The following is a 15,058-nucleotide window of genomic DNA, read 5'->3' on the forward strand; positions in this document are numbered from 1 at the left end:
TTGTCGTGATCGGAAGAGAGACAATGAATAAATGAATTGGGCCCAAGGTGGAGATTGTAAGTTATGGGCCTCAGTTATTTAATCTCTAGCCCAAGTCCAGAATGGAGTCCATCTATTTGTCTAAACCGACATCAGTTACGTATAAAGAAGACAGAAGACGTTTACGAGAAACTAACCTAATTGAGGTTCACGGCATGGTGCCGTTTATGGCACGAGAGCTAAGGAGTCTTCAGAGAGTAGAGAGAACAAGAGAATATCAAAGAGAGAAGAAGATGATCTCCATTGAAAGTGGGAGTTCGAGTCTCCACCTTTAGTGTTCTTCTCATTGTCTTTGTTATTGCTTCTTGTACCTGAAACACAAAGAAAGCGCCGGTTAGTGCGTTGTGTAAACCTTTGATAAGATAGTGGATGTTTGTGGGAGGAGGTTCCCACACGAGATGTACCCTTGCGGAGGGGAACTCGTTAAATCTTGGTGTCAAAGTTACTTTATGTTTGTGTTTAAACCGTGAAGAATCAACATGGCTATGTGTGATTCGAAGTTAAGATCCTAACAAGATGAAGAGCATGAGAGGATAGAAGACCCCTTAAAAGCAAGTGAATCATTGTGAGAACGAGATTCTGGCATCATCATCTGGAAAGAGCACATCAAAACTATCTTCGAAGAACCCTAAGAATTCAACCACAAAATCACAACAGAAAGAGAAACAAGCCACAACACAAGAAAATATCATGGAAGCTGACACTTGAAAAAGGAGAAGAGGCCCTCAATAGAGTACCACTTCTCTGACTTCACGACCTTGAACCATTGAGAAGAAAGACGGAAATAAGATGAGAGGCAGTGACACTTCCAAACAGATTACAATCTTTGATTGAGATCTGATCCAAATCTTACATCAACAGTCGAATGAGGTAGAGAAACAATGACACTGAGATTTGCACAACCATCACACCCTCATCTGTACTCCACAGGAGAGAGGCACACACCCCAGCTGTTAGGTCCATGGAGGTAGAGATCTAAACAGATGAGGTGATCAGTTGATAGGTTCGGTGGAAATGGCTAAGATGAGTGTGGGGAGGGGGGGGGGGGGGGGAGGGTGCCATCAACCCCCCTTTGAGCGCGGAACTGATCTAGTATGTGATTAAGGTTTGACGGCAGCGAAATAGATATACCAAAGAGAGAATCCAAGATGTAACTTGAGATGTTGAAAGTTCAATGATGGTTATAGGATTATTTGTTCCAGGGAGGAAATATTTTTGCAGATACAAATGATTGATATCAAGAATCAATGCAAATGACATATGGCTGCTAGAATGATAAATTGTGCACACACCTCTTAATTTTTTCATGTTTCCTTATACACTTTTAGTAGTTTAAAACTTAAAACTACAGCGGGAGACTAGTGATTGTTTCTAATTGGTAGCAAACAAAATTAAATATAAAAGGCTATATAAGTGATATTTCTCCAAACTATCCTACATAATTATTTAGTTCTTACGCGAATTAGTTATTTCAAAATGCATTTTCACTCAAAGTTTGGTCGTAGACTCTCTTACAGGTCTAATTCCGAAGACACATTCGAGGATCTAATTATTCAGTAAGCTATTAAATGCTATCACTTTTTATTCTATGAATTCGAATATATCCAAACTTAACAATCGCATATACTTAGACATGACCTCTTGATGCACACCAATGGACTACCATGTGGTGTGCTTTTTGCCTCCCAACTAGACACGATCATGTGGGGTTACACTATAATGCAACTTACCAAATACGTAAAACTATTTATATTTGTTCATGATAATAAACAGTTAGGTGACATACTTGTTGCATGTTTGGAGGTGGTTAATCACTCGAAATGATCAAATAGTCAAGATATATTTTATCATCATTATTGTTATTTTATGTGCGGTTACATTTGGATGCAACATACCAGAAGTATAACAAAATTTTCAAATATAACCATGCTTGTTCATGATCGCATAAATAGCTGCATGTTGATAGATGGTTAATCAATCGCAAGAATAGTGATATAACAGTTATGATAGCATTTGTTCGAACTTAGGCTCACAATCCCCTCATGTCAGTCACTAGACCAATATTATTAGTCCATCACTTTTACTGTTCGAATTCGGGATCATCATAATCTTTCTCTTATAAATATTTAGGTGCTATACACCGATTGAAATTCTGAAACTAGGTAGTAATGATAGTATTGTAGGAGTTTTGATCTAAGATATAACCGGGACTTCTGTCAACCGCCCTCAAACCCTGTTTGGATATTTCAAAGTAGGTATCTAACCCGACTTCATCATGTTTTTTGGAATATCGGTCGTAGATTTCAGTTGAATCTTCTCTTCGGGACTCTTCTTTCTTTTACCTTATCTATCTTTTGTTATGCTTTAGCTATCTTCGGGTACCATATAACCATCGAATATACCTTTGGTTATAATTGTTTAAGCTCTTTGAACCGTTAATTTTAGTATAAGCATTTGGTGTTAAAAAAAATACTCATGACTATTCAACTATTTCCACAAAAATGATTTAAAAGGATAAATTTAGATTTTTTTTTTGAAACACGAGGTAAATTTAGATTGTTTGGATATAATTATACTATTATAACTGATCACGCGTATAGTTACAAACGCATGTGTATATGAAATTGATAGTTATGTAATGAATGATGAAGAGAACAAAGGAGGAAAAAGGTGAGTGTTAGCCCAGATTCACGTTGCCCCCTCGTGGGCTTATTGATTCCAAACCAATTCTGTGTCCTTATCGTACGATCTGTGCGCTGATAGCCACATGCCTTGATGTGATCACTAGCCGGTTTTTTCCATCGTCTCCATTATGTCTTCCTTGTGATTCTCTCTTTAATACAAAATTTCTCTTATTGATTTTATTACAATAAAAACAAAAAAAAGAATCACGAATGTTCATCTCCCAGATTAATATATAACAAGTTGCCTGATATCTCGCTTGCAATTTTCCTTTAAGACCAAGAAAATTAGAAAATTAAATAAATTAAATATTTATGACAAAACAAAGTTCCAGTGGACTGGAGAACAAAACTTCAAACTCTTATTGGATGACACAAAATTTTCATTAAGAAAAAAACTTACAAAATTGACTAACAGTTCAGTAAAAAAATTGACTAACAGGAGTATACAGAAGAGTTTTTTTTTTCGGTGAACAAGATTTTGATCCCAAAAAAGCAATGATCTACTCAATGTAACTGTATAAAATGAAGATTGATATGTTGGTTTGATGTAAAACATCATACAATAGAGTATTAGCTAGTTTCTTTTTTTGTCAACGTATTAGCTAGTTTCATATACAAAAATGTCCAAAATTACAATAATGTACGTACGAGCTTAAATGGGCTTCTATATTAAATTATTTGGGCTATTCTATTAATTTATCGTCAAATTTCAATACTCCATTCTTAAACCGTATGTAGTTCAACAAAGCCATTATTAAATTAGCGGCCTTTTATTTGCTGCAATTATGTTTCTTATTACATTTGGACTTGGATATGTTTATTATGCTCAGAATTATAGTTCGTGTGTGTGAAAGGAAAGAAGCATCACACCACACAAGAACACTTTCTGAAACAATACCCTTAGAGCATTTCTAATATGGAGTAATGAATAAAAAAATACTTTATCTATCGAGTAATTCTATTATATAATGAGATATGAAGTAAGTTTGGAACATTTTTTACTCTATATTACATTTTATTCTATTTTAAATTTGAAAATAGAATAGGATTGAAGATGTCTTTAACCATCTATTCTATTAAAATTGAAGTATAAAATAATACTTGTCTAATTTTAAATGGATTTTTATAGATTTTCATTTCCTTTTCAACTAATTCTAATCAGTTTATTTATTATTTTCATTTAAGTGTTTTATTACATATTATATTTTTTTCCACTCTTCCAAACTACTTCATTAATTATATTTTTTATAATAATTCGATGACATTTATTTTACGTATTAATCATAATAATTTAACGTGTTTAAATGAAATTGTTTCATTAGTGATAAGAATTCAAACTGGTTAACAAAATTATTTATTTGTTTACATAATCAGTTAGACATGGACATTCATGTATACGTTACAGATCTATTTATATGATTATCATGTTTTTGAATTTTAAAATTAAACTATATTCGGATATTTAAAAAATTTCGGGCAGTGTTCAATTTAAAATTTTCCGGGTCTGGATAAATATGTATATACCTAAAATTATCTAAGTAACATATATGTTTAAAAATGTCTCAAATACATTTATAAAAATATCAAAACCAACCCGCACGGACGTGCAAACAAAGCTCTAGTATGTTATTATACTTCTAATCCTCTTTTTTTCTTCTACACTACCTTAAGCAACTTGACTTAACCCCATTACTCCACACTTTTGAATATATCACTAATTAATTTCTTATTCCCTGGGAACATTAACTTTCTTATGCATCGCGCAATATCTATGAATCTCCACAACATTTCTAATGGTTCTTGGAAAGGTATGACCGTATGAATCTCCATGAATTTGCGTTAGGTTTCTGCTACACGCAATGTATTATTTGGAATAAAAATATATCTCATCGACACATGTGTTTGTTATTGTAAGCCTGAACACAAAGAACCCTCCAACTTATTATAGCAACCATTGGGCCATATGTAGAAGTGTCAAAATAAGTTAGAACCAAGGGCGAATCTAGGAGAGACTTTAATAGGGGCAGCAACATAATTTTTGAGTTATTTGAGGGCACTTTCCTAGCAATTAAGTTAGTTTAAAGATGATTGCTTAAAGAAATCAAATTTTAGACGGGGGCACGTGACCCCGTACATCGTAACGTACATCCGCCACTGGTTAGAACACATGAGCCAAGTTAGAACACATGAGTTGGCTCAGCTCAACTTGATTTTTTATGAGCATGATTTTTGTTTTTATGCTTATTTAATAAATGAGTTTGATGATCAAACTAAATTAGATCACGAGTTATATAAATAATTTTTAATGAACATAAATTAACTAATGAACTTAGTAGTTTTTATACTTTATATATATAGACGACTTCTATTTTTTATGTAACAAAAGATAGTTTTAATATTAATCATATTTATCTTCTAAATTAAAATTTAAAACCAATTTTTTTTTAAAATATATAGAAATAAAAAAGAATATTGATATAAATCCTCATATCATATATCTTTAGAATCAAAATGTAAAACAACATATTCCTAAAAATCTCATGCGAATATATATTTTATGATTTGAATAGTCTCAAAACTCTTATGTGGAAATAATTTCTGGATCACTAATTTATCTTTGATTTAATTTATTATTAGGTGTTGGTTTTATTCAGTATTTAATATTATTTTGGATTTTAATATTTAAAATTTAAATCATATTATAAAATATTTGTTATATATTTTAGTTTATAACTATTTTATAATTTTTATTTTTATATTTATCACGAGTTAGTTTATTTAATTTATGATCTAGATGATATGAACTCAAATTTGCATATTGAACTCATAATAAATGAGCTGAACAGAGTTTTTATTTTTTTGAGAAAGAATGAACTGAACTGAGTTAACTCATAAAAGATTCGAGTTCACTATGACTAAGCTGAGTTGAGTGAGATATCTCATTTTGACACCGTTATCCATATGTGAAGCCTTTTGAATTACTGGGTCTTTCTGTGAGGCTCTGACCACCCACGAACCCATATCCGCTCACTCAGTCTGTGAATTTCATCTGTGCGACAAATGGTGCGTTAAATTTTCCGAAGGCTCATTTGTCTCGTTTAATGACCCTACAATCACCACATGACTTTTCTCCATGCTTTGGCCTCACTCGCATAATATCGTGAATCACTTCCCAATAGGTCACCAATCTTTCCACTACTTTAGTCTAAGCATACTTAACTTTGAAGTTTTAAATGGAAGTATGCCCGAAAAAGTAAGTGTGATGACATAAATATTCAAATCAATTCTCTTAAGTCTTTCCACATATAGTATAAATCAAGATGCTACAATTCATCTCCACTCACAGAGCAAAATGCAACCATTTTGCATCATGATAGGTCTCAAGATACCTCTTGGATCTGAGCCGAGATGACTAACTAACTCTGATACCACTTATAACTCCCCGATCGTCCATGGTTAATGGGTCATCCACACATACTCATTCGCTCTGTAGATCCCATCCAATGCGACGAATGGTGTATTAATTTGCAGAGGCTCATTCGTCTTGTTTACGATCACCGCATGACTTTTTTTATGTTTTGATCTCATTTGTACAATAACGTAAATTATTTAATCCATCTTTATACTACTCCGGTCTAAGCAAAATATGCATCCGAAAAATAAGTAGACATAGATGTCCAAATCGATCTTTTTAAACATTTCAAGTAAACTAGAAATTGGATCGTATAGTAATTTTTTCACGAGAGTTTTTTACTAATTAGTTTAATAAACTCATCCGTAAGAATATTCTGAAGTATACCATAGTTAATTATTTATTTTAATTTACAATTAAGTAACCTGACACCTCAACATGATATGTGTCTGCTTACAAAGTAAGTATGTTAATTCTGATTCAAACTATCATTAACTATTTTTCCAAAAATTGTAGATGATAGTTTCTTGCTTTAGTTGTTCCAAATCCAAATTTTTTTTAAAAAATCCAAATTTAAAGTCACATGAAAGAAAATATACAGAGATTTGTTACTAAACCAGGCGAGTACTTTTCATACGTGTCTTACTTTGCATGCATTCACAATATTCGAATATAGTGATGGATTCCCAATGTATGGAATGAAATTTAAAACAAATTGACTATAAAGTAAGGAAAGCATATATATCTGTAAGTCACATCCCTCCTACGTGTATTAGTCCTGTTCTTCAATATCTCCGCTCTTATGCTTCTAACCTTAAGTTTATTCTCCTCTTCTAATCCGTCTCTAAAAATCCTTTGATTCTATTTCTATCTCAATTTGATCTGTTTTGCTTTCTTCTTCCACAAGTTATCGATCATCCTCCTTCGATCTCCGACGGTCTCGTCGGGTTTCTTCTCCTCCTTTATCGTGTTTGCTTGATGACCTTAGGTCTGTTTTCTGAACCAAACATGGGTTTTGTCTTTTTCATTTAAAGTTCAAAATTTATTTGCTTTTGTGATAGTGTTGAAAGCCTGAAACGGAGTTGATTTCGTGGATTGTGATGTCTATCATTCTTGTACATAAAAAAGAAAAAATCATTCTTGTACATTTTGATTTTCTTAAGTTGATCATATTATGCATGTAACTTGTTTTTTCTTGTCTGTTTGTGTCTTATGCTATGATCAAAGCATCTCTGTTTATTTGGTTTATTTCTCTAGTCTTACAGAAACACACTTGCAAGTTGTAATGCCAAATCGAAAACTGATGCAGTAAGGTCATGATTTTGTGGTCTATGAGTCATGGTTTTTCTTTTAGTTAATACCCTACTTAGCACCAATCTGTAAGATCATTTTTTGGCACTGGTGAAGGTTATGTATTACTACTAGAAACTGCAATATGAAACTGTTGATAATTGGGATTCTATATCTCATGATTTCTTAAGGATGCTCATAAGTTAAAATATGATGCTTTGATTGTGTTTTTTTTGTTTAGTTAAGGAGTATCTCTGATCATTATTTCTTGTTGCTAGCTAGCTAGACTTAATGGAGGGAGACTCTAACCGGAAGCCTAACGCTAATGATTGAAGATCAATGCATGAGCCTGATCTAAGGAAAAGGATTATTTTCGCAATGTAAAACTTCTTTCCACATAATAATATGAATGCTTCCTTTCTATTGTGACTTGTGAGAATCCATTGTTACTATATGATCATTTTGACTCTTTTCATGAAAGAGAGAAAGAATCTTGAAAAAGGATCATGCTTTAGCTGTGATCTTGTAAGCTTGCACATGATAACGAGTCCTGCATTACACCAGTAAACCCATATTTTAATTCATTATTGACGTAACAAAACCTAAGACCATCATTATTGGCAGCGCTTAGGGTTAGCTCTTAAAGGAGAGGGGAAAGGGACCGAGGCAAAGAATGAGGGAAAAGCCCCTAAATAAGGGCTGACCCTTGAATACCCTTAAGTTTTCATGACCAAAAAAAAAAAAGCTAAAAGCTAAGGACTTTTGTCTCTGTCCACCAATAATGATGCTCTAACATCAACCTTTCATACCTTTTTAAAGTTTTGGCTTATTCCTTGTGCCCACCATTATGAAAGATTATTGATATATTCTCTTTGTTTTCATATATGTGTAGAGTGGAAAAGTTGAAGATATGTTTTCCTAAACATAGCCAAAATGATATTAACAATACCGCTTCCAAATTTGAAGGCAAGATCTATGGCATGGCCACAGATAAGGTACTCAAAACACTAATGGTTTCTATCTATTACCTCAGCCCTTGTGAAGATACTTGCTGATATTTTTTTTCTATGTTTCAGAGTGATTATCTGAGGAAAATCAGTGAAAAGATAATGGTTTTCGACAAAAAGTTTAGAAGTGTGCAATCTGGTTCTTTAGTCAATGAAACTAATACTCCAGATACAGGTAATAAGAACTATATCTTTGATGATTTAGAATTTCTGCATTGAACTATGTCTTTTTGGTGGGTCTATTACCTGAAGCAGCTCATGATGGAACATAACTCAGATCATGTGTCTAATCTTGAGCTGTTTCAGAACATATAAGTTACTGAAATGTTACAACTTTAGCTTACCAGGTTTTCTTTTGATGCCTTTTATCTGTACATCAGCTCAAGCTCTGAATCAAGGGCCATCAGTTCACACCACCTTGCCATATATGCAGACTCCAACAAGCCAACAACAGTTTCATCAATACAGCATCTACAGCAATCTCAACACTCCTGAGTCTTCTGGCTTCTCAACTCAAGTCCCTATAACCGTTTCCGCAGCTCAGAACCTTAACATTCAAATGGGTGAAGGAGTTCATGGAAGGCAACAGCTTCTCCCTCAGCCTCAGCAGCAGCCACAGAGTTATAACGACATATTTCAGCATCAAAAGGATCAACAGCTTCTGAATGAGAGAATCCATCCCTTACAACCTCCATACATGCAGCAACATGCTCAGCAGTATCAGCAGTTGCCTCATCACACATCATTGTCTACTATTCACCAGTCCTTTCCTCAATCCTCCTATCTCTCTAGTCTAACATCATCAGACCGACAAAACTCTCAGTACTTACCAAGACATCAGTTTCCAACACAGAGAGTCCATTCTAGTCATCAACAGCAGATGGCTGTGCCGTCTCAGGAACAGACACGAGAGGAACACGAGAAACTCATCAGTCAACTGATGAATGGTCAAGACACGCTCCAGAATCATCTAACCTCACAGCAAAACAACTGGGAGCAACAAGGACGTTTTACCCTATCATCGTCTCAGCAGAACAATATTGCTAGCTTTCAAGATAATAACCTCCAAAATATGCACCAGCAACAACGCCTTTATTCTCAGACTGATAATGCTTCAGCCTTCCCTTCACAACAGCAGCAGTATATGCTACAACAATACCAACCGCAGCAGCCTCAGCATAGAATCTTACAGCAACACTTGGATGACACACAAAGGTTTCAAGCAGCAGGTTCTTTGCGCCAAACCTAAAACGTAGCATCACTGTACCATTTTTCATGACTTATGTCTTAAGTTCCAATATTTTTTTTTGGTGTAGCATCTCAAGATTCTACAGGCAAGACTGCAAATGCTAATGGTGAGGACTGGCAGGAGGAGACCTATCAGAAGGTATCTTCTGTCGCCTTGGTTTTTGACATATTAACATCACAAACATGAAACAATGATTCATCATATGAAACCTATCCATTGTCTTTTCAATAGTTCAATTTTTTTTTTCATTATTATCCTGCAGATAAAGGCTCTAAAGGAGAAGTATCTACCTGTTCTGAGTACACTGTTACAAAAATTATCTGAAAAATTGGGGGAGGTACTTCAGACATAACATAACTGCTTCTGTCTGGTATATTCTTGTCTTAGGATAAATTCATTTAACAATTTTTTTTGTTAATTAATTTCCAGGTTGATTCTCTTCCTCAACAAAAGATGCAACATGAGCCTATTCAAAAGCTAAAGGAAGGCAAATTAACGTTGGAACTAATTATTATGTACTTAAATGTCGGTAGGGACAGTATATCAGAGAGTCACAGAGATAAGTTTAGTCTGTATGAGGAACAGGTATTGAGGTTCACCAAGAATCAGTATACCGTGACTCGGAGCCCAATGCCGCACCAACAATCCCCAAGTTGTCATAATCAGCACTCCAATACCAGTCCAGCTCAGTCTAGTATGTTTCATCAGAAGCAGTTTCATCATCTCCAGATGCAACACCAGCTAATGCAGAGTCAGCAGCAGCAACAACAACAACAAACCAACCAGCAGCAGCCTCAGATACAGAACCAATCTTCTCCTCAGTTGGTGGACCAGCTGATTCTTCCTACAACATTTCACAACACAGGAACCTCATCACAGTTTCTTGTCTCGCCTTTTGTTGCTCCGTCTCCACGTCTTGTGGATCTTGAAAAGCCAATATCTGTTCACTCAGTTACCACCACTCTGCCTCTAGATATCATATCACAAACTGATAGCTACAGACTGCTCAGTAGCCTTGAATCTGAAGCTGATTCCACCGAATCATCTGACTCTAAAGTTCACAAGATCGAGGTAAGTTCTGGAACCTGTAAGCTTCATTGATTTGATCAAAACTTCAATATCGGAATAAGACCATTTTCTAAATCTTGCAGCCTGGTTGTGCCCTCCTGCAAGAAATCAAAGATATAAATGGGAGTCTTGTAGAGACAGTGGTAAACATATGTAATGAGGAGTTTTATCCAAGTGAAGTTACTTCAGGAACAATTGTCACGTGTTCTTATTCTCCTGTGGCTCTCAGCGACACACTTGAAGCTCATTACAAGTCAGGACATATCGTAAGTTTCTCTAAAGTCTAAACTATAAACTTCTTGTCTGCCCTTTGCTCAGCTCTTCATGTCTGCCATGTTTGATGTAGTCACAGATTCAGCCATTACGCTTACTAGTTCCTGTGAATTACCCATATTCCCCAATACTTCTCCTCGAGAAAATCCCATCTGACGCCAGGTAAGAAAAACATTTAGTAGAAACTGATTGATCACAAGAGGGAACTAAACATGTTTGGTCTTATGGTTTTATTTCCTTGTGTTTCAGTTTACACAAATATGATGATTTATCTGCGAGGACCAGATTGAGGTTTAGCTTGTCCATGAAGGAGTTTTCAGAACCGATGTCTCTTAAAGAAATAGCTCAAGTTTGGGATGTTTGTGCAAGAGAGACGATGGCTGAGTACTGTGAGCGGCATGGTGGAGGCACTTTCAGCTCCAAGTATGGTCATTGGGAGTCTGTTCTAGGAGCTTCATGAACCCTAGAGGTGGAAACTTATCATGCTGAGACGTTAGAGTCCAAATTAGGTTTTTTTCTTTGCCCTGCGGTAGAAGAAACATCAATATGTATTTTTTTACTAAGTGCATAGTGTTTTATATTAGAGTCTGGATCACACCCACATATTTTCAGATTGGATTTAGACTTTACATTATCTTGATTTAGATTTTTTTTTGACTGAAACTTGATTTAGATTTTTCTATCCATTTAAAAGATGATTATCTTGCCTAGTCTAACCGAGTGAAATTGTCATAAAGCCAATTTGTAGAACGTCCATGATGTATTTTATGGAGTTTTTTTTTTTGAAAAATATTTTATGGAGTTTTTCTTAAATATAAATGCTTATACAATTTTAACGATAGATATATAATATATATATAATTAATTAAAATAATTATTTCTATTGTAGTTAATATTTCAGGTTCACGTACCACCCGTAAATTTTAGTAGAGTGAATACAATTATAGTTTCTGTGAATTTACGGATTAAAATTTTGAATCCAAAAATTAATCGATCCCCAGTAGAGCGGGTCAAATAGGACGGGATTAACTTTTGTTGAGGAAGAGAAACTCAGTGATTACCGAGTAGCATGCGCAAAGATTAAATGGTGACTTTTCTCACTGGACAATACTCCCGCTGTTTTATAACGATTGTCATTCTGAGTTTTTTTTCGTCATTTTATAATTTCAATTCAAATTATATTTATTTTCAGTTGAAAATTAATTGCGAATTATATTAATTTTATATATAATTCAAATATTATTGATCAAAGATGTATAATTAATAACAATTCATATATTTTGTCATTTTCTTAATGTGTAAAAAATATAAAGTGATGTTTATTCAAAAACGGAGGGAATAATTTTTTTTTTTTGCTAAAATCTGGTGCCCTCACTAGACCATGATGGATTAAAATTCCTAATTAAATAACTCAAACTAAGACTTAATACATGTTTCAGTTTTTATTTCAGAGATTTGAAGAAAATATAACCCTGATACTAGCTATCACTTTACAAAGTAAATCATTTCCAAATTAACTCATCTCAACTTCTAAAAGAATTGTAGTAACATTTATGATAAGAATCGTAGTAACATTTGTTTAAGGATGATTAATTATATCTTTCTGTTTCATTTTTATATTCCACTCCTAATGACTCGGTTCAATTGTTTCTACCACTACCACCGCATTGGATACCTGTTCTATGTATGGGAACTTTTCTCCCCAAAATATTACAACCGTTTTAGTATTTATCTAAAACTTAATCTAACCAAAATGTAATCTTTATTCCCAACAATGCAACAAATTAATTACTCCTATCTTCTAAATAATTAAATAATGTATCGTTTAGGCAATTATTGTATAATAATAACCACACGAAGTCCTATACAGTACATGTATAGTCTATGCCACCACTAACCAATATTATACTGCAATAGTCGAACATGGGTGATGCATGCATGACTTTGAAGTTACTGACCATGTTTTAGTTATAAAAGGAGCCACAGTTCAGTCATACTCTATACATACTCTATCCATGTCTGGCCATTAAAGTAGATATAAGATTTTCGTCAGTGACCTAACAGTATATTTTAATATGTGGTCCTAGCCCATGGTTCCTTGTCTTACGGATCTGGTTTAGTGTTACTTTTTAGGTAAAAATGTCTGGGGAGGAGTAGGAACCTGCACTCGGGATTTTTAATGCACTCTTGTGAGCTGAACAATTGGTACACCCACTTGTTTTGCCCTTTTATTTGTTACTACGATTGTAATGTATCAGTGTTTTCCTTTACTTATCCACAAACAAAATATAATTATTTGATTCTACTTTATTGATGTGAATCATAAGATAGACTTAACAATCTGTTAACTATTCATAAGACAAAAAGACATACCAATTGTCTCAATTTCATGTACAAACATTTAAATTTGTGATATTTGTTGTTGTGGGTATTAAACATTTATATTTTGAATCCTTTCGAGTAACACCAAACCAAAAAAAAACTAATTAACTAAATATGAATATCCCAATTAGTTTAATTACTCTGCTTTGACACTTTGCATATAGATACACTAAAAGATCTCACACAAGAGAAAGTCATAAAAGCCAGAAAAAAATTAATTTACCAATCCATCATTAAATAAAGAAATAAAAACATTCATCTCATGTTTCTTCAAACACAAACCGACTTGCACACCACCGGACATATCTCTCTCCGACATGGAGAACGCTTCATTCCTGTCTATCGAAACGAACTCAGTATTAACCGGTTTTCCCCACCCGAAATCCGAACCATATAGCCCAAACCGGTTAGAACCTGCAATAGTCCCAAGCTGCGTACCGGGTTCAACTCTCTTCTTTCCATCCACGTACAACTCGCAAAGTTGCTCAATCCCTAGTAAACCCAAACTCTTGACCGAGTCGCCGAGGATCTCGACGGCTTTGACAAATCCATCTTCTCCCAAAAACGTCTTAGCTTTGTGTCCAAAGCAACCAATGGGAAACACACAGTTCCCTAAGTATCCCTCATGAACCGGCGGGTCTAACCGGTTCCTAAAGTCGGCAGCATACATGAGACGAACCGGTCTTTCCCCTTGGCCTCCATGCGTCTTCACCAAGCAGGTCCACATATAGGCGTAAGCCAGAACGAACGTGGACAAGTGAAGCTCAGAATGAGAGCGAGTTGACTCGGTTTTTGCTCGCTCCCTAAGTTTCTCCACGTTTTCAAGAGTCAACTCGAGCGTGATCCTGAATATGTCATGGCCGATATCTCCATCTTGAGGGATCTTGAGGGTTCTTTCACCTTGAAGAACCAACATCTTGGCCTCAAGATAAGGAGGAACGTTGATGATCGTGCGGTCTAAACGGGGAGTTAAATCATCAGGTAATAATATGGTTCCAAGTGTTTGTGATTTGCATATATGAGCCCATGATTTGTAAAAATTCACCATCGTTTTGCCATCCATGACCGCATGGTTCGATGTTATGCCGATGCAGAACCCTTGGTTAGGGAACAAAGTAACTTGTAAAGAAAGGACACATGGCGAGTCACAAGAGGCCGGAGACTTGGGGACCAGGGCACGCGTCTCGCTCGCGAGACGTATCCCCTTGCCTGAAACACTGCTGAAATCCTCCTCGCTCTCGAACACGGTCAACGTGACAGTGTCGTGTGGGAGCACGACGATGCACGGCTTAGGATCTTGAGGGTTCCAAGTGACGTGACCCGCAAGGGGGAGGAAGTGACCTAGGACAAGAGAAAGAGATTTCTCGAGTTTAGGGATGATCACAGAGTAGAAGAACTCGCGTGATGATGATGACTCGGTGAGTTTGTAGAAGACGACTTGCTGTACAGAATCTTTTAGCCACTTTAGGTCGAAGAAAGTGAGTGGGACAACGAGTGGGTCACAGAATGAATCTACAGAGGGGCTGACATGGGAGATCTTGATAATATTTAGCACCATCTTCGATGAATGAACAACCTCTTCTTGATATTTTATATCCAGCAATGATGAATGCAAACTTTTTTATAGCATCTCTATCCTTATCCATGGAAATCT

General features: G+C 35.2%; 2 protein-coding genes across 2 annotated transcripts; one reads left to right on the top strand and one right to left on the bottom strand.

Annotated features, from left to right (window-relative positions):
- Positions 1–6,909: 6,909 nt before the first annotated feature.
- On the top strand, positions 6,910–11,756 carry LOC130494454 (probable mediator of RNA polymerase II transcription subunit 15c). Its single transcript, XM_056988673.1, has 10 exons — positions 6,910–7,805; positions 8,318–8,420; positions 8,502–8,607; positions 8,813–9,661; positions 9,749–9,819; positions 9,944–10,018; positions 10,111–10,752; positions 10,833–11,015; positions 11,096–11,184; positions 11,272–11,756. Exons 1-10 carry the CDS (start codon positions 7,765–7,767, stop codon positions 11,480–11,482), a joined length of 2,370 nt encoding a protein of 789 aa, XP_056844653.1. The 5' UTR covers positions 6,910–7,764; the 3' UTR covers positions 11,483–11,756.
- A 1,752-nt stretch (positions 11,757–13,508) lies between these two features.
- Positions 13,509–15,058, bottom strand: LOC108809596 (BAHD acyltransferase At3g29680-like). The gene has a single exon (XM_018581742.2). It carries the CDS (start codon positions 14,960–14,962, stop codon positions 13,619–13,621), a length of 1,344 nt encoding a protein of 447 aa, XP_018437244.2. The 5' UTR covers positions 14,963–15,058; the 3' UTR covers positions 13,509–13,618.

The sequence above is a fragment of the Raphanus sativus genome, chromosome 6, assembly GCF_000801105.2.
Source record: "Raphanus sativus cultivar WK10039 chromosome 6, ASM80110v3, whole genome shotgun sequence".
In the NCBI taxonomy this organism is placed as follows: Eukaryota; Viridiplantae; Streptophyta; class Magnoliopsida; order Brassicales; family Brassicaceae; genus Raphanus; species Raphanus sativus.

Excerpts from the sequence above, each read along its gene's own strand:
- LOC130494454 (XM_056988673.1), top strand. The coding sequence starts at position 7,765 with ATGCATGAGCCTGATCTAAGGAAAAGGATTATTTTCGCAAT. Across the intron at positions 8,421-8,501 it reads ATGGCATGGCCACAGATAAG|AGTGATTATCTGAGGAAAAT; the intron begins GTACTCAAAACA and ends TCTATGTTTCAG. Across the intron at positions 11,185-11,271 it reads AAAATCCCATCTGACGCCAG|TTTACACAAATATGATGATT; the intron begins GTAAGAAAAACA and ends CTTGTGTTTCAG.
- LOC108809596 (XM_018581742.2), bottom strand. The coding sequence starts at position 14,962 with ATGGTGCTAAATATTATCAAGATCTCCCATGTCAGCCCCTCTGTAGAT.